Here is a 26804-nt window from a genome sequence, read left to right on the forward strand (position 1 = left end):
CACATCTTTCTAAGCCTAAACAGCTTGATTTGAGGTGAACAGCACTTTCTGGGAGTCAAGGTGGCTCCTTCCAGCGAGTTCCCAGCGTTTCTTCTTCAGAAGCTTGTGTCCCCCGCAAAACACCACCCTGCGGGAATACATTTAATGGAAAGGCGGTGTTTTCCCTAGCATTTCTTCCGCTTTAAGAGTTTCTGCCAGCAGTCTGTCTACCTCACCTGTCTCCTCTCTCCTCTCCTTCCTCATCTAACACAAAGTAAAAAGACAAAGAAAAACTTAGAGGAGAACAGACACAAACCTAGGTAAGATTTGTAACTCTGTTTTCCCCACTCTAACAGGAGCCTTCAATGCGGGAGCCTAGGGACCAGGCTGTGTGGACCTTTTAAGGTCAAGCACAAACACGGTGTAATTTCACAGTCACTTCATTCACTCAACGAGTATCTGAGCACCTGCCACATGGGTGTCCCAGGGTGAGTGGAGACATGGAGTACACAGAGGAGTGACAGCCAAGCGGGCCAGGGGACAGGAAAGGCTTCTTGAGGATGTGACCCCCAAGCCGAGCCCTGAAGGACAAGACGACAGGTGAAGGGGAAGAAGAAAGGTGTCGGGGGAGACCTGAGAGCCCCTTTCTGGGAGCTGCCAGTGGGGTGTGGCCAAAACGAGGTGGAGGGACGGCGACACAAGGGGCTGGGTCCACTGGGGACACCGGCGGACGCCGAATCTCACGTGTGTGCTCACAGACTTCACCCTAAGGACAGCAGGGAAGCGCTACAGAGGAATGCAATCAGATCCGGGTGTCCAAGAGACCACTGGTTTGAATGTGGGAAAAGAGTTAGAAAGAGCCTTGGCTAGAAGCAGGGGGCCAATGAAGACCCTGCTGCAGTGTTGTAGGGGACAGAGCGGTGGCCTGAGCAGGCGTGGTGAAAACAGACACCACAGACACGTCCCCACCGGCAGAGGCCCGGACGTGGCAAGACCCCGCAGCAGGCAGAGGCTGACTTGGGGGTCACAGCACTGGTAGGCCTCATGTTACACAGAAGGTCAATGCCTCGGGAGGGCAGTGTGTGGCTATGGGCCTGTCACCTCCCAGCGGCCTGAAGCACCCTTTCAGGAAGGTGGGGGGGGGGGGGGGGAGAAGCACCCTACTTTCAGACGGGAATCGTGCCTCACAGGCCTTGACTGACGCTCTCCCAGCACACAGCTCGTCTGCGGCAAAGCCAGAAGGAACTCTGGCTTTGAAAATGGCACCGCCACAGTGATGACGGCAGTAGAAGGGCCCACGGGGTGTCCACAAGCAAATACTAATCACCATCTCTGGAAAAACACGGAGCTGTGACGGGGGGAGCCCCACCATCCTTGGGCCATTTCAGGTAGCTTCTGTCTCCTGGCAGAGACGCATGTCCCCTCATACTCAAATCAAGGCAGGAGTCCCTGGACCTGCAGCCAGTGCCTTCAGGAGCACCTCAAAATGAAAGGCGACCAGTAAAAGCGGCTGGTCCATGGCTTTGTTCCCAGCCGGAACATTCCCGCATCCCAGAAACTCTCAGGTCATTAATTTGTGAGAAAAAGAAGCCAAGGTGTGCAACCACTGAGGAGCCACGGCAGTCGAGTGCGTGGAGCCCCCACCTGCCAGCTGCTGTCACACAGTGTCCACCCACCTGCAAGACAGGTGAGCCGATGGCCGAGAGGGCGCCTGTCCCAGCTCTGCCACTCACCCGCCCGCCAAGGACTCTGGGCAAGTCACGCCACCCCACTGGGCTTCGGGTTCTTCCTAAAGAAATGGGGCCGTGGGAGCACCCACCTCCCAGGGGAGTGATCGGGTTAAATTAGGCAGTTTAACCTACTGGTCGCTACTGGGAATGGTATCCTGTAAGTTCTCAAATCTCAACTATCGCTACTGTAATTCTGACTCATATTCAAAAGCCAGCATCAGGGCAAAAACCAGTGCTTCCAGGCCGTGGTCGGCCGGTGCCTCATTCTCTGATTCATGTTTTCGGCGCAGGCTCGCCGAGTACCCCCTCGGGAAGCAACGGAGGAGGGCCTGTCTCAGCCTCCGACGGCCATCCTGGGGCACACACTCACGAACCCACACTGGCCACGGCATGCAGAACGGGCAGTACCATTGGGGTGGGGCACAGGGCTGCTTTGACAACAGGAGTTTGGACTGTAAGTCATGCTGGATGGTAAGAAGCAGCAAAGACAGACACACTGAAGAGCAATGAGACACTGACAGAGGGACGTTCCTGAGCAGAGGCCCAGAAGGAGAGGAAGGGAGCATACAGAGGGAAGGCTAGCTTTGTAGGCTGAGTGACAGGAAACTGATGCATTTCCCACCCCGGAGTCAGAGTGAGATCACAGTCCAAAGGGGAGAGTGGTGGGGCTGGAGAGAGAATTCAGGAATGTGAAGGTCTGAAATAAGCACTGCCTAGAATATGAAAACGAGGCTGACCAGGGAAATACAGAAGCCTGAATTCGCAAAAATGCCTGTATTATTAAATATGCATTGGAGTGCCTGGGTGGCTCAGTCAGTTAAGCATCTGGCTTCGGCTCAGGTCATGATCTCACGGTTCGTGAGTTCGAGCTCCACGTTGGGCTCTGTGCTGACATCTCAGAGCCTGGAGCCTGCTTTGGATTCTGTCTCCTTCTCTCTCTGCCCCTCCCCCACTCATGCTCTGTCTTTCTCTCTCTAAAATAAGAAAACATAAAAAAAATTAAAAAAAAATAAGTAAATATGCCTTAAAAGCCAGTATGTGTAAGGGTTAAGAATATGGGCTGTGGAACCAAGAGCTTGGGTTATAACTCAATTCCACTACTGAATACCTGTGTGACTTTAGGCCACTTGCTTAGCCTTTTTGAACTTCACTTTCCTCATCTGCAAAATAAAGGTAATAATAGTCCCCTTCTCCTACAGTTTTTTTTAATTTAGATGTACTATAAAGAGGTTAAAAGTGTCTGACAGACAATAAATGCTATATAAGTTCCAGCAATAATAATAACCACCATATTATTTTTAGTATCTGCTAACTATATGAAGAAGAAAAATACTTCTCCCATCTGTATTCCTTGGCAAGTTGAACCTCATCCCTCAGCCTTGTAAATCCTCAGGTCTTGCAAGGAAGGCCCAACGTGTGGACCGTGCTCCGTGCTCTGTGAAGCTTTCCCTGACCACCCCTGGCCTTCCTCTTCTCAATTCCAGAAACACGAATCACCTAGACCTCTCATTTGTCATTCAGCAAACCACACCACCTTGAATTCTCGTGGCTCTCGTAATCTGTAAACGCCTTATTAACTACCTGGATCAACAGGATGGACCTGACCACACAAGTCTTTGCTGGCCCCCACAATGTCTAGCGTAAGGTCATGAACACAATGGGTGTCTCAGGTGTCTTACACAGTCTGATATAAATTGGTCGAAAACTTTGGATGAAGACAACCCACCTGATGATCAAGTTGTCCTCGCCAAGGGTCACAACGGTGGCTTCTGTGGCTTGGAGAGACATGAGTTTGGCAAGGGCTTCTGAGGTTTTGCTCTAGGAAATGGCCAGAATGGAAAACAAGCTATCATAAGCTGACCGGTGCAAACCCAGACCAATGCTTACCAGGCGGGTATCAGAGAAAACCCCTGCGGAAAGAGGCCGACCCCTCATAACACACACACAGTGCACATCAAAAGGCTCCTCCAGGATGGATGTTACCCACTGCAGTCATCTCCACACTGAAGGTACAATACCACCAAGTTCTATGAATTACATTTCAGCTGAAAAGACAGGACCAGTCTGCCTACTAACTGCCTCTTTTTTTTTTTTTTGTAAGGTTCAATTTAATTTCTTTTAGGGCCTCAGTCCTACTCTTTTATAGAATACATTAAAATGCAGGGTGTTAAAAATGGCCTGACCGTAAGATGGAAACATGGATTTCTAGACTCATGAGCCAAATACTCAGTTATATACGAAGAGGCAGTATTCGTGCGGGCCTGAAATCTGGAGTTCTTTTCATTACACAATGCGCCTGAATAAAGGTTTCAGTAATTAACCAGATTAGCTGGGATTTCAGAAGTAGCAATCAGTTTGGAGATTAGCGATCAGAACACCTAATTATATGTCGGTTTCACATTTCTTTAAGTCTTTTGCCAGACTGTGTATAATTAGTAATTCTAAACAAGGCGTTCACATGAATTAAGACTTATATTACTGAAGACACAGTTCTTTTTTTCACCCGGAGCTGCAGTTACCTTCGCCACGTGTTCCAGCCACCGGCCCAGGGCAATGAACACAAAGAGCATGGGGGGGGTGTCAAAGAAGGTCACGGGGCTTCTCTCCGCCTTCTCAGCCACGGCCACCACCAGGATGATGACTGAGTAGGTATAGGCGATGCTCGTGGCCAGCACGATGAGCACGTCCATGTTGGCCGCCCCGTGCCGCAGAGATCTGTAGGCCTGGATGTAGAAGTACCACCCGCCAAGGAGCTGAAAGACAAAGGACAGCAACAGTGCATGAGCAGGCATCCAGTCCAAGGAGCATCCAGAGACCTGGAGGCCCCTCAGGGCTGCAAATGCTTAGACATTACTTTCTACTCTGTGAGTGACATGTAGGAAAAGTATTTCCTGATTCATAAGACTACTGGCCACAGGAACGGAGGGTCAAGGTCATGGGGGACCTTTCAAACCCACAGCACATGACCTGAATGTCCATCAGCAGAGAACGGTGGCAATGGTGACATCAATCATGGTTCATTTATAACATGGATAGTGCTATGCAGTCCCAAAAGAGGATGTGTGCTAGGTCTATAAACCACTCACCTGAAAGATGCCCATGAGACATGGTTAAGTGAAAAAGCCAGTTATAAATCAGTTTATCTAGTATGATCCTATTTCAGTTAAAAAATACAAAGTCCCAGGGTGCCTGGGTGGCTCAGTCAGTTAAGCGTCCGATTTCGGCTCAGGTCATGATCTTGTGGTCCGTGAGTTCGAGCCCCACATCAGGCTCTGTGCTGACAGCTCAGAGCCTAGAGTCTGTTTCAGATTCTGTGTCTCCCTCTCTCTCTGACCCTCCCCCGTTCATGCTCTGTCTCTCTCTGTCTCAAAAATAAATAAACATTAAAAAAAAATAAAAAAAAAAAAACCAAAGTCCGTGTGGCTATATTATGTGAACATGTACACACATACATATACGTGAAAATGAGTATTTTTTCTACATAGATGAAGATCTGTAAACACACACGCCCAACCAGCAAAAATACTAAGGTAACCCTGGGGAACAGGATTGGGCTGGAGGCAGGGTATGATTCTAGCAAAAGAATATCTTCCCCTTTGCTTCTCCTACTTCAGTATGGTTTGGATTGCCTACAATAAATATATATTACATTTATAATTAAAAAGAAAATACAGAGAAAAGCAAATTCAGCTGACAAATAATTACACGCAGTCTTAAACCAGAGACATTCTCACGTTACCTCAGGAGTTTTATATTTTATTCTAAAACAGATGGGAGGGCACACTTCCCACCAGAAACACAGCCAGCTCCTAAATATCGTCCCTAGAGTAGAAGCTCCAGCAGGCCCATCTCTTCTAAATTATAATTTCCTCAGGGGGCACCTGGGTGGCTCATTCGGTTAAGTGTCCAACTTTGGCCCAGGTCACGATCTCACGGCTCGTGGGTTCGAGCCCCGTGTCGGGCTCTCTGGTGACAGCTCGGAGCCTGGAGCCTGCTTCGGATTCTGCGTCTCCCTCTCTCTGTGCCCCTCTCCTGCTCATGCTCTGTCTCTCAAAAATAAATAAACATTAGAAACAATTTTTTAGTAAATTATAATTTCCTCAGAACCACAGCCCTGTTATTCGGGGCACGAGCCGCTGCTTTTGACAACAAAGGCAATGCAAACTAAACAATAAACAAATAAGGGACACACCGCATCACCAACACCTACAACCACCTACAACCACTGTGAAAGTGACAGCGAAACCAGGTCCTTTCAGTGCCCCCCGCAGGTCCTAAAGGCAAACAGCAGCCCCTGCAGGAAAGCTGTGATAAAATGCCGCCTAAGCCAAGCTGATGGGCTGTGTCTGGCATGACAGAGCAGAGAATCTGCTGGCCACACAGAGGCAGGGAGGGAAGATACCCACCTGGACAAAGGTGCACAGGATAAAGAAGATGAGATTTAGAATGGACAGTCCTGGAACGATGTTGTGGTCCAGGACCATTGTCTCGTGGGGCTCATTGCTGGGCACCAACATATAGATCATTAAACCCATAACAGGGATGCCAAACATCAGGCTGCACAGAAAAGACTTCTTCCACCTGCAAAGCAAAGCAGCACAGCAACCTATTAGGTGCCACCTGCCAGCTGGGTTATGGGCTAGTCTCCTCCTGGGGGCTCAGGTTAAGACTTGCCTTTGGCACACGTCTGGGACGGACGGCCAAGGGTACGAAAATGAAGGGAAGGTTCTCTCCCTGACGCCCGCCACCTGAGAGGATATCTAAACGTTCACACTTCTCAGGGCTGTTCCAGGGACATACAGGCAGCCTCTGCCTGCCCATGGCTGACCTGTTGCCTCTAATGTCTAGGGCAGGCAACTGAGGCCCAGAACTGAGAATCTAGACCCAGAAAGTTGAACATCCCAGTCCATATGGCTGCCTGCTGCTCTTTCTTCAAAATAAAATCTTATACAGACTCCCAAGTAAAAAGTAGGTAAGAGCAAAATTGTATTAGTATGAACATACTTATACGTTTGACCTTCAAAATAGAGTCAGTAACTGAGGCACCTGGGTGGCTCAGTCGGTTAAGCGTCTGACTTCGGCTCAGGTCATGATCTTGCCGTCTGTGGGTTCAAGCCCCGCCATCAGGCTCTGTGCTGACAGCTCAGAGCCTGGAGCCTGCTTCCGATTCTGTGACTCCCACTCTCTCTGCCCTCCCCCGTCACACTCTGTCTCTCTCTCTCTCAAAATAATAAATATTAAAAAAAATAAAAGAGTCAGTGAGAACCGTAAAGCATTCTTGATGGACACCACAGTGACAGCTCTGGTCTCCTGTCAGCGTCAGCATCCATGCAATTCCCACCGACTGTTGTGGAAGCTCTGACACGTCTCCACCCTGGCCCACAGACCCTGGCCTACAACACTGAAGTCTACACTCTCAGGCTGCCGCCAGGGCCCTGGAATTAGCCCGGCCGCTGGCCTTCCAGGTGCATCTCCTTTCAGTCCTTGCCTCCTCCAGGCATGCCAACCAGAGCAAAGGACAGGAGTCCCTGAGGGTCCCCCCACTGTCATCTCCATGCCCCTTGAGAACTCTCACCTCAACCCCCACCTCCACTGCCTGGCCAACTTCCACTTATTCTTTGAGGCTCAGATCATGTGTCTCCTGCTAGTTGGTTTCCCAGACCCCCTTAACCCACCTCATCCACCACCCACCCACTCTTTCCTAGCCCAGCCGTGACAGTATCCCACTCATTCCTAACACCAGGCATAGCGCCCTACATACGACAGTGCCCGTGTGTTTGCTGAATGAGTAAGTGCACGTCTGCATCAACGAATAAACTCAGGCCTCCTTCTTCCCAGGCCATTTTCTTTCCAGTGACCATGCTTCCTGCCCTCAGACCCCACTTCCAGAACCCTTTCAAATAAAGTCTTAAGATACTGTGTTGTAAAAGGAAAAACCCACACCCTCTCCCTCCCATCCCAACTTAAGTGCTGTCCTGTCTGTTAGCCACCAGCTGTAAGTGGCTATCTAAATTAAAATCAGTTAAGATCAAATGAAATTAAAAACTCAGTTCCTTAGTCCCATGAGCAGCTCAGCAGCTGGTGGCTCCCAGACTGGGCCCTGAGGGTAGAGAACACTTCTGTCATCGCGAGGAGGTCTGTCGGGACAGCGCTCTTCTAGAGGGTTAATGTCACAAGGGTAGTAAGGCAGCTAGTCCATGTGGATGGCACTGTGGGAAGCCAGGTGGGCAGGGACACCCTTAAGCACAGAACGAGGCAGTCAGGCCCAGTGGGGCGGGCGGAGCGGGGGGGACACTTAGACAAGAGATCCAGCGTTTCTTTTCTGTTCTACCTACTGCTTTATTTCCACCTTGTGGTCCAAGTGATGCACGTTGGGGTTTCTCTGGGCCGGGGAAGCATGAAAGCCGATTTCCTTGTTATTAAAAAAAGAAAAGTGAGAAAGAGGGAGGAAGGCACTTGGTTAAAACATGCGTTGGTAGAAAGCATTTTACATCTTTTGAAATTATAAGGTCATTCGAAAATCGCTCAAAAGACTGGATTGGTTTTTCCGTCCATGACTTCCGTTCCCAAATCATACTACAAGTCCTGTCATACTTGTCATACTTGTCATAACTACAAGTCCAGCACCAGCTATGCTCACAGACTGTGTCATCCCCAAGGAGGTGGCCCCAGACGGTGACTCCTATTCCTTCTGTGGGTTAAGGCAGCAGGTTCTGGAAGAAACTTCAGCATACCCCGAGGCTGGTCAATGCTGAATTAGACACACAGAACTGCTGTGTGAAGAACCCCAAACATGGAGGGGTCAGGGGCTGTCACTCATTCCCTGCATGAGGAAACTGAAGGTCAGAGGTTAGAGATCCTGCCCAGAGCCATCGTGCTGTCAGAAGAGCGAGGCCCAGTGCTTGGTGCTCAGGTCTCCGGACTCCCAGCCCAGGTCTCTTCCCACTGAGCAGACCCTGGCTCCCTCAACACCTGCGTGCTGCGGCTCCCACTGAAGCCAGATGGGGACTGTACCGCAATCTGCTGGTTCTTTTCAGTGTTTCTTGCGCTGCCTCGCTCCCTGACCCTCTCTTCCTTATTTGATCTGACCCCTTTACGAAATTACACAGGAAAAGCACAATATAAACCCACCTGATCAATATAAAGAGGGGAAATGTCCCAAGAGTCAGCACAATATAAAGAGGGGCCTCGGACTCTCACGTTGGGATTTCACACAAAAATTAAAAGTTCTGGTTGGAGAAAGAGCATCTAGGACCGTGTAAAGACAAATCCTTTTACGACTAATACCAACCTAATTTCATTAGGAAAAGATGCACCAGAGATGCAAGAACGGAGGCCAGACATTGGTAATATTCCTCAGACACGGATAAAGGCGGCACCGCCCTGAGATCGGCAGGCAGAATGGGGGCCGGGACGGGCATGGTAAGTAAGAAGGGTGACTGACATGTGCTCAAAGCACCACCTGGGACTCTCCCGCCTATGAGCACAACAGTCTGACTTCTTAGCCTCATCAGGGCCACATCACTGCTGTTCTGTATGACCTGTGGTGTGGCAAAACTCGAAAGGCCGCTGAGCTTGGAACTGTAAGGTCTGGGTTTGAGGGCCAGTCCTGCAACCTTTAGCCGGGTACCAGCGAGCAAAGTCACTTAACCTCTCTGGGGATCTTTCTCCACCTGATAAAGAAGCTGTGTTGTGTGCCTCTAAGACAGAATTATTAGCAGCAGCAGCAGCAGCCTACATAACACACATCAAAGAGCTCTGCTAAGCCACAGAACAGGCAACATCTCCCTTAAACACGCGCGCAGTGAAGAGAAAATGGATGACAACTTCAAGCCTGCCACAAGATGCTTCCCTGCGTTAGAACTTCCTGCTGAACTCCATTTAGCCTGACCATCAGTTATTACGAGTTAATCTCGTTCAGTTTTGACTATCTTCACCCATTCAGCTCAGCACTAATGTTCACCCGCTGACGGTGTGGTAGAATACAGGCCTTAAAAAGGAAATGGCGGTGTCTGTGGACAAAGCGAGGGAGGGAACAGAGGTAGGGAGTGTATGAACACTAAGTAATTTTCCAAAAGAGAAACGACCAAACTCTCCCATCAACGAGCAGTCCTGACATAGTGGTAAAACGCAGTACAATTCGTCTCATTTCCAACAATCCTTCGGTCTATAGATGTTTGGTCCAGGCTTAAATAATACTTCATAATTACAATTAGGTAATTAAACCCCATGTGCCAGGTATCCTGCTGATACTGATGTTTCTCCAGGAATATCTGCAATTAAGACAATAATATCCTTTTTCTTATCCATTCACTGATTTTCACCCTCAGACTGTCTGATATTGACTTGATTTCACAGTTTATTTTAAAACAATCCACCTTTATTTCCATCGGAAAACCTGAAGGAGAGGTTAGGTGACTTTTTTCTTTTTAATTTTTTTGGCTAGCTATATTTTCTCATTTTCCTACAGTGCATATAAATCACTGTTTTGAAAAAGGAAGGTATATTTTTTTTAATTGAAGTATAGTTGATGCACAACGCTACATTAGTTCGTATAATGTTTTTAAATGAACGACTTACCTCGATAATCTTGACAATATCCCGCGGACCAATCATTTCAGGATCAAACTTCACGTGGGCTTTGCTGGTGGCAAGGGCCACAGAGGCGTAGGTGATGCCGTTCGTTCTGGTGAGTTTGGACTCTATGTTGTGAACGCAGGATGCACAGGTCATGCCCGTGATCTGCCGCACAAGACAAAAATACTACTCAGGACTGAGAGGATCCCGTCAAAGGCACACGGGGGGCTGGGTTAACAGGCAGCCACGAGCCCTTCCTCCTTCCACAGCACCCTTCCTGAGGCCCTGGACTCCCACCTCCAGACCTGTGTGCAGGACTTTCACCCGGAACATTCCCCCAGGGGCTGTGGGCATAGAAACAGTGCTTCTTCCCTAACTCGGGGACAAGAGACGTAGCCAGTCACTGAGCAGATGGCAACAGACCGAGGCTTCACTTCCAGCTCTGACAGTGATGGGCTTTCGTGAGCCACCCTACCCTCTCCGTGAGGCCACTGCTGCCACGCCACGCTGTGTGTCTTCACATCACGGAGTGAGACATGCCATCCCTGGATATGTATTTAGGCAAGTCAGATGAGTCACTCTTCCAAGTATCAGAGGTCAACATTTCCCAGAATACTAATTAAATACAGACATAAAATGTCCGGTGTCTGAGCATGTGATAACGATATAACTGTCACTGCTCAGTTTAAGATAAAAAACACTGTTCAAAAAATGTTTTCACCGGGGTGCCTGGGTGGCTCAGTTGGTTAAGCGTCTGACTTTGGCTCAGGTCACGACCTCGAGGTCCATGGGCTCGAGCCCTGCTTGGGGCTCTGTACTGACAGCTCAGAGCCTGGGGCCTGTTTCAGATTCTGTGTCTCCCTCTCTCTGCCTCCCCGTGCTCATGCTCTGTCTCTCTCTCTCTCTCTCAAAAACAAATAAACATTAAAAACAATCTTTTTTTAATGTTTTCACCTTTCCCAATAATATTTGTGATCTAGATTTTCCACAGTAGTCTGAGAGAGGCAGAGGCATCCCCTTGGGGCTGAGGGTCTGCAGCGAGGGTCCTGCTCCTGTGGCGGGCATGACCGGGGCTAGAACCCAGAGAGCGGGTCGTGTTACCTGACCACACACTGGGAGGCCTGTCCAGGGCAAAGGGTTTGCTCTACAGAGAATGTCACTTATCAAGAGCTCAAAGTACCACTCGTGTCCTTAGTACTCTTTCTTTAAACATTTACTTACTACTAACGGCAGTAACTGAACACAGTTAAGGAAGCAAGACCCTTTCACCTCAGTAAAACAGCATTACTCACAGTCTCCCCTTATTTACACATAAAAAGCTTTGTACGGAAGTGCCTGTGAACACAGCATACTGGAAATGCTAGATGTACCCAATGTTTCAGTGATTTGCGGTCATGTGCAGATGACAGTAGACAGACAGGAAAAACGAGGCCCCGTACCATCCCCTCCCCGTCCACACTAGGCACAGCAACCATCCTTACCGTTCATCTTGGACCGTGTGCTTCAGGACGCCGGTCGCCAGTTACCTTCTAGACACCCCTGTGCCTACGAGCCGGCCCTCCCCCGCTGTGGTGGCACTGGTTGACGCTGGCTACCACACCGACTCACCTCCCCTGGCCTTGCCACATCTCTGCATTCTAGCTTCCCTCTGGGCCTTATGGAATGTCGTCATATTCAACTCTCTCAAGACCAAGCTCTGGGGGTCCTCTTCCTCCCACACTCCCGCCACCCACCTCCTCCTCCTCCTCACACCTTGAAGGCGCCCAGTGGGATGTACCCCTATGACTCTGTGACATAACTGACATTCCTGCACAAAATGAACAGGTCACTGTTGTTGGCTTCAAAGGAGAACGCAACTCCGACAACACGCAGGATACGTGCAAAATGGGAGAAGTTTCCCGGCCCCTGTCAGACGCCTGCAGCCCTCTTGCCCCAGCGCCCGCCCGGCCGCTGCACTTACGATCAGCTCGAGGTCACCATCTGAGCCTGTGTAGTTTTCCATTACTGCAGCCTCAAAGCCCAAGTCCTGGATGAGCTGAGCTATCTCCAGCGGCTGGATGACTTCCGGATTGTACTTAATCTCTGCCTTTCCAGCCATCAAGGCGACCAGCACCGAGAGAATACCTGCAACCGTCGGGCCACAGTTACAACACTCCAGGCAGGGCCTCTGGGATGACACATTCAACACAACCTAACAAAGAAACACATCTGCTCCCAGAAGCCTCTAGAACAGGAGTTCTCAAAGCGGACTGCACTTTAGGATCACCTGGCCTTTTAACGAGCACCATGCCTGGCCCCAAACCCAAACCAGTTAAACCAGGACCCCTCAGGGTGGGTGCCAGGCATCTCTTTGTAAAGCTCCCCAGGCGACTTTAATGTACCAGCCAAGTGTGAGAACCACTGTTCTAGAACAGCACTCCTCACACATTGATGGGCAAATCAACCGAGGACCTTGTTAAACTACAGATTCCGGCTCAGTAGGTTTGGAGTGGGTCTGAGGTTCTGTAGGTCCACCCGGCTCCCAGGTGATGCCTGTGCTGCTGGCCCCGGGATGGCAGCAGGGTGGGGTGGGGGGTGGGGTGGGTGGCTTTGAGTCAGGCTGGAGAAGACACGGACCGTGTCCACACCTCACAGCAAGGGATACAGTCTGCAGCTTGCAACTACTAAACGTCAGTTAAATGGTGTCCTTTTCCCTCAGACACTTTTCATACACGGAGAAAAAAATTCTTTCAAAAGTGGTTGTCCTTACTCTTTTTCAGGCTCTGATCCCATTCAGAAGTGGAAGAGAAATCCCACAGATTACAGACCACCCCGACTTACAATTAATTTGGCTTAAAAATTTTCAACTTCATTTTGGTGCGAGAGTGATACACATTCGTTAGAAACCAGACTTCAGATTTTGGGTTTGGATCTTTCCTGGGGCTACGCCATCATGACAATGAGCGACAGATACACATTCTGACACATTTCAGGGTGGCTCGGCCAAGCTATGATGTTTGGTCGGTTAGGTGTATTAAACGCATTTTTTTAAACGTTCATGCATTTTTGTAGGGGGGAGGGGCAGAGAGAGAGGGAGGGAGAGAATCCCAAGCAGGGTCCGTACCATCAGCACAGAGCCCAACATGGGGCTGTGAACCTGAGCCAAAACCAAGAGTCTGATGCTTCACTGACTGAGCCATCTAGGCTTTAATGCATTTTTGACTTACAATATTTTTAACATACGATGCATTGACTGGGACATGATGCCATTGTATATCCAGTGAGATTATTTGTGAGTTTGAGGGGGAAAATAAGACTCATTCACATAAAAGAAAGAAACGTGCTTTAGAAAGGATGCCATAAGGAATAAAAATGAGGGCTGCAAGTCAGGAAAAGAAACACAGGAACCATGAGATGTAGGATATTTTATGAACAGCCAGCCCATGGATGACAAAGAAACTCTTCGAACACCTAAATTTGAGAAGAGTCTTTCTAGAGCTCCAGCCACGATAAAACATAGGGAACAAGAGGCTGGAGACACATCATCCTAATTTGGGGCTGCCTGTGATGGCCAAGGAATCTGAGCAGAGAGATACATGGAAAGAGAGAAAGGGACTCTGCTGGCAAGGTCGTCATGGTTAAGATATTTTCCAAACAAAAGTGGGACAGGATCTTTGTTGCACTTTCAGGTTTCAGAGACAGTACTGGAAACGTAGTCCAGAGGACAAAACTTGGGCACTTCCGTTAACACTCTATGATTTACAGGGACAAAGGACAGAATATTCAAAATTGCAACTTCTCTGCAAACTGCAGGCTACGTATTCATGTGCTAGCTGGAGGCTGACGGATGGAACTGGGGGTGGGGTGGAGGAGATAAAGACCACCACTAGGACAAGCTGAGGAAGTTACCCACGGAATGTCCCTGACCTTTAAACTGGACTGCCCCTCACTAACTTACTCGGAGACATTTTATCTTAAACAAACTAAACACTTCCTAAGCAGCAGAATGCCAATTGCCCAAGAACATCAGACAAACATCTCTACCATCACCTAATGAACTTGCTGCCAGAGTATCAGGGCTGCTGACAAACTGAGTCAATGAGGATCGTGAAGGGAGAGCACAGTGCCCATTCTGCTGACCGCAGGGACTCACAGCCTACACGCGGCTTCCCCAGTTCAGTGTGTAGATGGCTTACCTGCCTCTTTCTGAAGGTTTCTCTCTATGTTAGACACACAGGATGCACAGGTCATGCCTGTGATCTGTAAAAAGCACTTCTGTGGTGCCACTGCTGTAGAGGCCTGCGGGGACTTTGATGAGCTGCCAGGGTTGTGGTTCTTAGGGAGCCCCCCAGCATGGGGAGCCGTTCCCTGCACAGACACAGGTCCGCCAGCTGTGGTGTGCACTGTGGAATTACCTGCGCTGCGGTTTCCAACATGGTTGCTGTAACAGTTTTCTAGGATAAAATGGAAGAAATCATTCAGATTAAAAGGACAAAGAACTTTTTTTACAACAGGAGGTTCGAGCCTGACAAAGTTCTTAAAACAGCTCCATGAAGGTTGGTGTTTCCATCACTGTCCCCCACCTCCCCACAACTAGAGACACAGGCACACAGTGACAGACACATGAAAAGATGCCAATACTCAAGAATGGAATGCTCCAGTTGGATGAGTGCTCTAATTAGATGATGACAACAAGAAGAACTCACCAGGCCCTCTGCGAAGCACACGTCCTTTAAAACAGCTGTGGTACATAGGACTATCACCCCCATTTTATAAAGAACTGAGTTAGAAGACATTTTTTTTTATTCTTTATTTTTGAGAGAGAGAGACAGAGTGCAAGTGGGGGAGGAAGAGAGAGAGAGGGAGACCCAGAATCCGAAGCAGGCTCCAGGGTCCGAGCTGTCAGCACAGAGCCCGATGCGGGGCTAGAACTCAAGAACCACGAGTTCATGACCTGAGCTGAAGTCAGATGCTTAACCGACTAAGCCACCCAGGCACCCCTAAGTTACAAGAAATTTAAAAATGTGCCCCGAATTCCTCAGGTGATAAGTAATGAAGCTTTTTCTAAACCAGGTCTCTACCTCCAGGATTTGTCCCTTTAACCACGGTCACATTCTGGTTAGCAGTCCTTCACTCCTTCCCTACAACAATCAAAACAACCCAACACACCTTTATTGAGTTGTTTGCCTTTTTCTTATCGTTTGCCTACGTCCTGTATGTACTCTGGACACGAATCCTTGTCGTGGGTCCGCACTGCAAGTATCTGCTCCCGGTCTGTGCTCCGCACCTGCACTCTCATCTAATGGTGTCTCTTTTGATAAAAGAAGTCCCGAATGTTAATGAGGTCTGACGTATCAACCAACTAAACCAACTTTCATGGTTAGTATGTTTCGTGCTACCTAAACAGTGAAAATGTTCATGCTGCTTTCTTCTAGAAGCTGCTATTTTAATGAACTTCCCCATCAGGCCTATGATACCTGCATTTTAACTTTGTGTAGGTAAGAGGTAAGAGTTAGGGTTAATTTCTCTCCACTTGGATATCCAGTGGAACCAGCTCCATAAACCGAAAAAACCATCCTCTCCCCCACTGAGTTCTGGGATGAGGGTGCAGACGCTGTTGGGGACCATTTTTCTCCCCACCGCATGTGTGTATATATGTATACGTAACTAATCACCCAGGTCAAGATGTAGAAAGTTTTCATCACTCCAGAAAGTCAGACCTTTTGATAACAGAATTTGATAACAGAAAGGACCTTTAAGAGTATATACAAAAGATAATTACATCATTTAAAAAACGAACTCTCGCTATTTGAAAATCCACAGCTGCAGAAGATAGAAGTTGGCATTAACCTGTACTGACAGTAGGCCATGACTTTGCAAAGTTTTTCTTCTAAATAAATCTCACATCCTGGGATGTTTTGCTCATTTTCTGAAAGGTGCTAAAAACTACTTCCGAAACTCATTCTAAGAGTCCAGTTGATCAACACTTTCAGCACCTTCAGTGAAAACCCTCCAAGGACCTGGCCTTACAGGACCCCTCTACCTTCAGAAGCAGAGACCACACCTCATCCATCAGCACAGGTGTACTCTCCTGGTCTTTGTCATTGTTCAAAATGACTCTGGCCTTTGGATCTCAAATTCACAAAAGCTGTTTTGTAGCCTCAGCCTCTCGACATTCTATCTCTACCCATCAACCCCTCCAGCACCCATTAACCCCTCCCATTACCTGTCCAACTCTCTTGCACCCATCAACCCCTCCAGTACCCATCAACCCCTCCCTTACCTGTCAAACCCTCCTGCACCCATCAACCCCCCCCCCTTACCTATCCAATCCTTCTGTACCCATCAATCCCCCAGCACCCATCAACCCCTGACATACCCATCAATCCCTCCCATACCCATCACCGCCCCCCGCACCCATCACCCCCTGTACCCAACAACCCCAACCATACCTGTCCAACCCTCCTGTACCCATCAACCCCTCCTGTACCCATCAACCCCTCCCATACCCATGAACCCTCCTGCACCTGTCCAACCTCTCCTGATTTTCCCAGTCTATCATCTGTTTTCTGGATTCACCTGCGTGTCTATCCAAATATTGTGGTCAACAATTTTAATATTTGTACTATTACAGAGAATTTCATACCCCCTTTACTAACTTATAATTTACACATTGCCATTTCTTCCACATTGAGATCTAACTCAACTAAATTCGGGGCTTCTGGAGATTGCTAAAGAAAGTTGAATTAAACTAACAAGACCCAAACAAGCCTATGTTATTGAGTCGTTTTTCTTTATCAATCTACGCTAATACTATGGGTGGGCATTCAGCTTTCTGGAAGTCTACCTGACAATATTATCAAAAACAGTACCTCTAACTGCTTGGCACTTAGTAGAGGCACAATAAGTATTTGTAATGGAATGAAATAATGTTTACTCTCTGTGACCGAGCAATTACACTTTCGGGTATTTACCGTAAGGAAATAACTGTGTGCACAAAATTTAGCCTCAAAGATGCCCATCAGTATTCTTTACAATCACATGCACATGAAGTAGATGGGAACAGTCCAGTAGGAAACTGGTTATGACTAAGTTACGGTGCATCCATATGACGGAATGATTTGCAGCCACTCAACATGGTGTTGCAGACATATGGACGGACCTATAAGTATGTTTATGATAAATTGTGGGGTGAAAGAGATTACAAAACCACTATGTATAATACAAATCTATGTATTTCTAAATATAAATTACACATGCTTTGGAAAAGCCCAGAAAAGTATATGTGAAATAAAGTACACCACGTGGATTCTGGGGTAAGAATATTCTAGACAGAGGGATAGCAGGTACAAGACCCTGAGGTGAGGACAAGCCTGATATGAGGATTGGAAAGGGGTTAGAAAGGTAGGGAGTCGGGGGGGGGGGGGAGGGGGCTTCTAGATCACCCTAAGGACTCCCTCTTAAGATGGGAAGGTTTCAGAGTATTAACAGAGTAACAGGATTACTGTGAATACTGGGCAGGGAACAGACTGTAAGGCTGAAAGGCGGGAAGGAGAGACTAGCTCAGAGCCTGTCTAGTGGACACAGCTGATGGTGGCTTGTACCAGGATGCTGGCCCATCTGACCTTATCTTCCATTACTTATATTCAAGTTCCACCCAAGCCAGACTGCTCCCGAGACAAGCTGGAGCTCATGTCTCCTCCGACTTTTCCCGGTGTGTGGTCTTGCCCCTCTCTGCCTGCTGAGATGCCATCGCGTTCTGAAGTCTTACCTGAGCCCAGCTCCAATGTCACCTCCATTATCCGGTCTTTGGGAGCCCCACAACCAGATGCCGGCTTTTCTCCTCATCTTTTGAATCTCAGGAGTGCTTTACCTACACTTGCCTTGTCGCATGTATTCCAACCTGCCTTGGATGATGGGTCTCTGATCTGCTTCCTTGTTAGAGTATGAGCTGTATGTGGGCGGGTCCTGGACGGCCTCCGAGTACTCATGGCGGCCAGCACAGTGCCTGGGGCCCAGAAGACCCTCAGTACGTGCTGGGATGAGGGAACAGTGCCCCAGAAGTGACATTATCCATTTACAAGGTTGAGGGGAACATGTCATACATGATAGATGACTTTTCCTCACACTGTATTCATATATCCAATCACCTGTCCATTAATTCATTCATACAAAAAACATTTACCAGGCAAACCAGTGCACAAATGCAGAGCTGATTTCTAGATAAAAACCAGATCTTACTGTATTTTTAGCTGTCAAATAAGCTGACTGAAATTCAGTGCCTGCCACTTGCCTACATGCTCTTGATCATTCTCCTTCCTCTCCCTGTTCCATTATCAAGGGGGCTGACCCTGCAAAACCACTTTTCCCAGGCTCCCTTGTCAACTGGTTTCTGGTTAAATTTGGTATCCTGGAGGTAGCAAGTGGGAAACAGGACAGAAATGGGGGAAACCTAATGTGTTTCTCATCTACCTACTGGGAGCCCAGCTCCTGGCCACGGCCTCCTCCTTAGTAGCTCCGGTGGTGAGCCAGCTCCCACCAGGTGACCTCAGCCCCTGGGCTCTGGTGGCACCCTCCTGCCTGGGGTGCCAGCTTCTGCTACCAGCCATCTCTTGGGTTTCCTTCCCATTCCCTGGTTTGGTTATTCGGCTCTCTAACTTGTCTGAGTAGCTCCTGGATTAAATCCTGTCACTGAGCTACCCCATGACCCGGCTTGTCACAGCCTGTTATTTTCTTTCTCTTTCGCTTCCTTCACAAATACCTACTATGTGCTGGGTGCTGCTGAGTCCAAGGAGAAACAAATCACCTGGTTTGAAGACTGTGCTCAAGAAAAGCCCCTCTTCCTGGTCAATCCGGAATGACCAATCAAATACACATAATTCTTTTTTAATATCTAAGTGGCTACAGTGATAGTTACCGGCACACTTACGGTTTATCCTAAATTAAGACTGCCAGGTGAAATACAAGACGCCCAGCTACATGTGAATTTCAGATAAACAACAAATACTTTCTTAGTATAAGCGTGCCCCAAATGTTGCCTGGGACATACTTATACCAAAACATTAGTCACTGTTGATCTGAAATTCAAATTGAACTAAGTGTCCTATATTTTATTTGCTAAATCTGGTACACTAAATACCTCTTGGGCTAAACACATAATTCTGTCCAATAAAAATCACTGTTCTTTTCTTTCTAGGCTTACTTGGTCAAATCCAATTATTCTGGATTATGCAGTTCAATGCAAATTTCTTTTTACTGCCAACAACCTGACTCTACTGTTTAAAGACTTGAAACCTCATACAAATAGAGCTGATGATGACTCTGTACTACATTTCCTACCATTTAAGTACAGGATTTACTGTTCCATTGTGTGTTCCATTGTGTGTTCCTTACTGATTTTTGTTTAAAAACAAACTCCTTCCTGAAACGTGGTACAAAAGACAAAGTACAGAATGGGGCCGAGTCATTCCACATGACTTACCCACTGCCTTTAAGGGTGTAAGTGCAGGCCAGCCCCACTGACAGGGGACCTTTCCAAGGAGACGCACTTTATCTCGGCGGCCGCTGCAAAGTACATGTGGGAAGCCCCAGTCCAGCTGGCCCTGGGAGCGGCCGGGGGGCTTTGCCCACGAGCCCTTCCTGGTGCCGGGCTGGCCACCGCCCTGCAGCACAGTCTGAGTGCCCGCAGCTGGCACTGTATCGTCCTGGTCTACCTGCAACTCGCCCCGCCCCACGGGGCCAGTACCTTGGGACCCAAACGGTTAAAACCTTGCTGCCCACACAGCTGGCTGTGGCATGTCCCGCGCTTCCTCATCTCCGGCCTGGCTCTGAAGGCCGCACCTATCCATCACCTCTCCACCGCCGCTTGGCTCGTCTCCTGGAGGTCTGCGGCTCCACCATGCAGCTGGGCTCACCGGAGCCTCCCCCACCTCCTAGTTGCACGGAGCCTGAGGCCCCTGAAACGGCTTCCTTTCTTTCCAGGGTGCCGTCCCTGTCTGTGACGATTTCCTCCTCCGGACACCCCTTCCTTCCACACCAGTGCCATCACGTTCCTCCCTCTGCCCTTCCCCGGTCACGCTCGCTTTCCCTGGTCTTCCGTCACTTCCCCTGGCTCCTGCCACTCCAATCTGCATTTCCAGCCCCACTCTCCAGGAATTCAAGCCGGCCTCCGGCAACTGCACACCTAGGGCTCCCCGCCGGCTCTCCCTTTCCTCCACGGCCTGCCCCATCACACCCCTCCTCTGGACCAAGCTTGCTGGACCCAACCTCCTGAATGTCACCCTATTCCGTCTCTTGCCCTCCAGCCCCACCTCCTCTCACCCAGCCTCCCACACGGCCTCCGTGCCTCCATCCACACTACACTGACACCGACTGGCCAGCTCAAGTGCAAACTCACCTGCGCTTCCTCTGATTAAAATCCACTGCCGATGCCTGGGTGGCGAGGTCGGGTGAGCGTCCGATTCTTGATTTTGGCTCAGGTCACGAGCTCACAGTTCGTGAGATCAGCCCCAAGTGTCAGCACAGAACCTGCTTGGGATTCTCTCTCTCCCTTTCTCTCTGCCCCTCTCCTGCTCGCTCTCTCTCTCTCTCAAAAGAAGTAAATAAACTTAAAAAAGAAATCCACTGCTGACCCCCTGGCCTTTACAGTCAAGTCCAAGTTCAGCTGACACTCAGACCCGTTCAGAGTGGTCCCCCTGCTGTCCCGCCCGTCTCTCCACCTTCCTGAGTCCTCATGCTTGCTCGGGCTCCTGTCAGCAACCCCAGCACACTGTGCTGCCTCCTGGCCTCCAGCATCCCCGTCCCATCCTGGAGCTCACCGGCTCACACGGGGCTACAACATAAGCTCTCAGGAGTCTCACTTGCTCACCAGCCCACCGCTCCCAGGCCCGAGCGCCCGGCAGAAATGCACCCCTCTACCCACAGCCATCAAGGAGGGCAAGGGCAATCATCACTGAATCCCCTCAATTCCCACTTTCAACAGAATGGGATCCAGGTGAGACTAAGGTTCTGTTTTTATTGTTTGGTTGGGCAGAGAAATCTCAGAGAGTGTGATGATGGTTCTTCTGGAGACAGAAGAGCCTGATGTTCCCCCTGGCCCCACAGGACTCTTTTTTAAAAAGAACACAGAATCAGGAGTTCTCTTCAGAAAAATGCAAAGAACTTAGCATTTCATTCCCAGCTACACGAGAGGCAAAAGCTATACACCCAGAAATTCGACTTCTTCTATCCTGATACACTTGACACGCAAGGAAAAGTTGCAGAATGTTGTCACCAACATTGGCCGGTGAGCAGTGAGTGTGGCCGCTGTCACTCTGTCCTAAGATGCAAGGAGAAAGGAGAGGACCCCAGGGTGTGCTTCACGTGGGTCAACTACGTACCAGAAACGACTGACGCCTTGAATCCCATTTCTTCAACAGCAGCTCGGAGTCCTTCCGGGTTAATTACAGAGGGATCATAGAGCACCACTCCAGTCCCTTCAGTCAGAGAGACTGATACTCGCCGCACCCCTTCCCTGCGGGAGAGCAGGCCTTCGATGGACTGGACGCAGGACGCACAGGTCATGCCACCAATGGCAAGCACCACGGTACTGCACAGGCCCTGCATCCGGGTTCCCTGGGCGGGGGCGGGGGCGGGGGCGGGGGCGGGGGCGAGATTCGTGGAAGGCCTATTATCCGTGCCACTCCCTGCTGCTCCATCAGGAAGAGAAACTTGAAAGTTCCCAGGAGGAAGAGCCTCAATGGCCCTCTGCAGGGCCCCGGGGGTGACACGAGAAGGGTCAAACTGTACTTGGGCAATTCTGTTCTCCAAGGACACTTGAATACTTTGAACGCCTGGGAGTTGACCTATATTTTCTTCAATATTCAGGACACAAGATTTACAGTGCATTCCATCTACTCTCAGTTGCAGGGTGACCACACGGCTCCCTTGGTGCCCCAAGGTCTCAGAGTTATTGAGATTCTGGGTACCAGACGTCAAAGGGGTCTTTGGGTTGGTCCTCTGTAGCCGCCCAATATCAATTGGTCCCAGGCTTACGGGTGCCACTCTGTTCTTGATGACAGCTTCAAATCCCATGTCGTTTATGTGGTCCCTGAGGTCTTGGGGCTGAATGAGATAAGGCTGGTAAGTAATGACTGCCTCCTGGGTGCCAAGGGAGACTCGGGCCCTCACTACCCCTTGCAGCTTCCCCAGCCTGCCTTCGATGGAGCTGACACAGGACTGGCAGGTCATGCCCTCCACCCGAAGCTTGACCGTGGCCTCCAGGGCAGACGAGGATCTCGAGGGCCAGGAGGCGGCCTTTCCTTCTGTGATGCTGGCCTCGAAGCCCATGTCCTCGATGTGACGGCAAACCTGTGGCAGGCTCAGGACTGACGGCACATAGCTCACAGTCGCGCTGCCTTGTTCCAGGGAAACCTTAATGCTCACGATGCCTTTCAAACTCGAAATCCTGCCCTCGATAGACTTTACACACGACTGGCAAGTCATGCCCGAAATGCTGATGGTGCCGGTGGTCGTCTGAGAGGGGCACACGCTGTCCAGACCACCCTCGTAGCCAACATTGTCAAAGGCGAAACTCTGCTTCTGCTGCATTGCTGGCTCCCAGACACGAGCGGGCAAAGAATGTTTAGACAGGATCTAAAAGGAAAAGAAATAACACTTTTTTATCCTTAAAACTAAATATTTGTGGGGCATCTGGGTGGGTCAGTCAGTTAAGCGTCAGACTCTTGATTTTGGCTCAGGTCATGATCTCCTGGGTTCATGAGATCTAGCCTTGCGTCGGGCTTGTGCTGACAGTGGGAAGCCTGGTTGGCATTCTCTCTCTCCCTCTCTCTCTGCCCCTCCCCTACTCACACACACACACACACACACACACACACACACACACTCTCTCTCTCTCTCTCTCTCTCTTAAAGATAAATATTTCTTTTTTAAAAAGCTTAATATTTGCTAAAATATCCCAGCTTGTCTGGCACTGAGAAAATGGAAAACATTGCCACTGGTGTCAAAACATCCTGAGAGTATAACAACATTAAATGCAGGGAAAGGAAGATATAAAAACATTATTTATCAAATGAAATGGTTCCAATGGGTTTCTTTTAGCTTGAACATTCTGTGACTCTGAACCTAGAAGTCAACTGCCCACCTTGTTTTCCTTACCTCGAAGATGCGGAGGTCTCTACAGGGAAGGAGGGGAGCGTGATGCAGCTCATGTGCACAGAATGAGCGTGGCAGGCCCCCAGCAGAGGCAGACAGCACAGTGGCCCACAACGGGAGGGCGGAGGCTCTCAGCAGAGCCCCCCTCACCTCTGGCTCATACCTGAAATCTCCCTGCAGAACGTGGTCCTTTGAGCTCAAACGCTGGGGGTGCTGCTGCAATGCACATACACAGAATAGGCAACACCTGACTTCTGTATCTCCTTCTAGGGGTGTCCCTGTCATTCTCTCAGCAGGGGTTAAATTCAACAACCGTAGGGCACCTGCTCTGAATGCCGACCTCCGAGGCCCCGTGGGGTCAGACCACATGCCTGGGGAAAAAGGTCTGGCGGTATGCTCCTCGAGCCAGGGAAATGAGCACGAGTGGCTGGGCCAAGAGGGGCAGGAGGCAGAGAGCTGGGGGAACTTCTCTGTTCTGCCTCCACTGAGCATCACTGCCCTCCTGGGTGTTCAGGACAGTTGTGGTCACTACCTAAAATTAAAAGTGTTTTACCAAATTAAGTGGACCCATCTTCTTAATGTACCAGAGTATACGCATAATTTCCTGACTTCTCATAATGATGTGGCTTCACCTGTTCCATTCACAAAACCAAATCCTCCTTTCACAGGGTCCCAGGCTCACCACTCTCCTAATTAGATACAGTTTTTATACCAGTACTATTCCATGCTTCAGAAATTCGGGAACAGGCCTTTACATACGGTATGTGACAAAAAAGCATGCCAGTCTCTGTGCTTACACAATCCTACTTAGATCTTCAGATGACTCTCCATTACATGGATTGACCTTCTCCGTAACCCTGTGCATAAAATAAAATGCCTATCTTTCCAACTTCAGCTTTTTGAGAACCTTAACAAAACCTTAACCTTTTTTTTTTAAGTTTATTTATTTATTTTGAGAGAGAGAGAAAGCAGAAGTTGGGGAGGGGCAGAAAGAAAGGGAAAGAGAGAATCCCAAGCAGGCTCCACACTGTCAGTGCAGAGGCCGACGCGGGGCCACAGCCCACAAAGAACGAGATCATGGCCTGAGCCCAAATCTAGAGTCTGATGCTTAACCAACGGAGCCACCCAGGTGCCCTGAAAGTTTAAATAACTTCTAAAGCAGACTATAAATGTTCATTTGTACATCCACAAAGGAAATCCGAAACTAGTCTGGGATTAATAATTATAAAGAACTGTTTTAACAGCATTCACTGTAGTATTCCCTAAAATAGTAGAGAAAAAAAAAGTAAACAAGTAATTTACAGGATAGCCACTCAAGCGTTCATTGCACTCAATAAATATACTGAAATTACCTGTGGTACAAATCAAATTACCTGTGGTACAGAAGTGCAGTATATGATAAGGATGACATAGCACAATGGTATTAAGTGGATAACTGGGAAAAACACAATTTGGGACCTATACACCAAGAGATATTTCTGAGACCTCAGATAGTAATAATACAAGAAAACACAGGAAAATACCCATTACAATCTCAGGCAAGGGCAGGTCTAAATACAAGAAAAGAAACAGAAAAACAAGAAAATCCAAAAGCTAGAGAAGACTGATAAATCTAACCACAGTAAGAGAAAATATGGCTCTGACCAAGGAAAATGATAAATGAGAAACGGGGGGGGAAGGGGGGGGCGGAGGAAGATTTGCTCCATACTAAGCAAGAGCTAATTTTGTTAAGATGTAAAGAGCTCCTTCTAAAAAGAAAAAGGCCAACAATCCAACAGAAAAGAGGCAGTCCATCAAACAGGAAACGCAAACGCCTTTTCAACATCTGCAGAAACAATAGTAAGGAAGAAATGTAACACTCCAATAGCACGGTGGCCCTTCTCACCACTCAGGCTGGCACCATCCACGCAGTCCCTAGAGCTGGTGAGGGCATCACCTCTCATGAGGGCAACTTGGCACTACATATGAAAATGACAAATCCAAATATTCTTTGGCCCAACAACTCTATTTCTATGAATTTACTCAATAAATATATTTGTTCACGTATAAAAGCAAGCATGCAACAGGGGCGCCTGGGTGGCTCAGTCGGTTGAGCGTCCAACTTCGGCTCAGGTCATGATCTCACAGTCTGTGGGTTCGAGCCCCGCATCAGGCTCTGTGCTGACAGCTCAGAGCCTGGAGCCTGTTTCAGATTCTGTGTCTCCCTCTTTCTCTGACCCTCCCCTGTTCATGCTCTCTCTCTGTCTCAAAAATAAATAAATGTTAAAAAAAAAATTTTTTTTTAAAAATTAAAAAAAAAAAAAAAGCAAGCATGCAACAAAGATATTAAACACTGCAAAGAACTGGAAACATAAATGCCCATCAATAAGAGGTCAATTAACTAAATTATTGAACGGTTATACAGAGGAATGGTTTCCAGCTCTTAAAAAAAGGAATGAGGCAGCTCTAAATATACTGAAATAGCAAATATATCATTCAGTGAACAAAAGCAAGACACAGAATTTACGGTGAATACAGTGTTTTAGTTATCTGTTGCTGCCTGACAAGCCAAATCTAGTGGCTCAGAGAGATAGCTCACAGTTTTTCAATTTGGACAGGGCTCAGCGGGGAAGGCTTGTCTGCTCCTCATGGCATCGCCTGGGGCGGCCTCAGTGAGACTGGAGGTTCCACTTCCAAGAAGACGGTTTGTCCGCGACATGGCTGGCAGGTTGATGTGGGTGACTGGAAGCTGTTAGCAGAGACCTCAGTTCTCTTCCATGGAGCCCCTCCACGTGGCTAGGCTGGGTACCTCACAGCTGGTGGTTTCTGGGTTCTGAGAGGGAGCGTCACAATAGTGAACATTCCCAGAGAACAGGTCCCAGTATGCAAGCGCTTACCAAGCCTCTGCTAGCATCACACTTGCTAATTCACCATTGGCCACAGCCAGGCACATGGCCAAGCTCAGTCAGTACGGGAAGGAATTATATAAGGGCTTAAATACAAGGAGCTGTAGTTCGTTGGGAGAGCCACCAAAGTTAGTTCTATCATAGCATGCTAGCACTATTTGTGAGCAAAGGAGTATTATCCCCATAGCTGCTTGTATATACATGGACGGGCTCTGGGAGAAGGCATAAGAAACTGGTACAGAGTCTGAGGAGGATCGGCTGAGGCAAGGAGAGGGGAGGAAGAGTTATTTTTCAACGTATAACCTATTGTACAATGCGCACACATTACCAAATTCTAAAAAATAATTAGTTTAAAACTGAAAATTAAAGAAAAAAAACCACACAGGAGTAAAAGGAGATCCAGAACCGTGACTTGATTGTAACCGGTATTAAATAATTAATTGAAAAAGCTAAAAGAAAAACTATGATATTCAAGGACACTTGCTTTAATACAGTATCTTAA

The 26804-nt window shown here is 48.6% G+C and overlaps 1 protein-coding gene across 10 annotated transcripts in view; it reads right to left on the minus strand.

Moving 5' to 3' along the window:
* The window catches only part of ATP7B (ATPase copper transporting beta), a 78428-nt gene that overhangs the window by 22372 nt on the left and 29252 nt on the right, over positions 1–26804 (minus strand). For 8 of the 10 annotated variants that reach the window (XM_060637263.3, XM_078434006.2, XM_078434005.2 and 5 more), the window contains 8 exons: positions 21644–22898; positions 14462–14719; positions 12247–12410; positions 10290–10451; positions 8045–8121; positions 6116–6290; positions 4229–4462; positions 3436–3527 (listed from right to left, as the gene is read on the minus strand). In XM_060637263.3, the coding sequence (XP_060493246.3) occupies positions 3436–3527; positions 4229–4462; positions 6116–6290; positions 8045–8121; positions 10290–10451; positions 12247–12410; positions 14462–14719; positions 21644–22898 (2417 nt within the window). Of the gene's footprint in view, positions 1–3435; positions 3528–4228; positions 4463–6115; positions 6291–8044; positions 8122–10289; positions 10452–12246; positions 12411–14461; positions 14720–21643; positions 22899–23420; positions 24228–25995; positions 26262–26804 lie in introns of those variants that run through there. The other 2 variants (XM_060637265.3, XM_060637266.3) reach the window with 2 other exon arrangements.

The sequence above is a fragment of the Panthera onca genome, chromosome A1, assembly GCF_046562875.1.
Source record: "Panthera onca isolate mPanOnc1 chromosome A1, mPanOnc1 haplotype 2, whole genome shotgun sequence".
NCBI lineage: Eukaryota > Metazoa > Chordata > Mammalia > Carnivora > Felidae > Panthera > Panthera onca.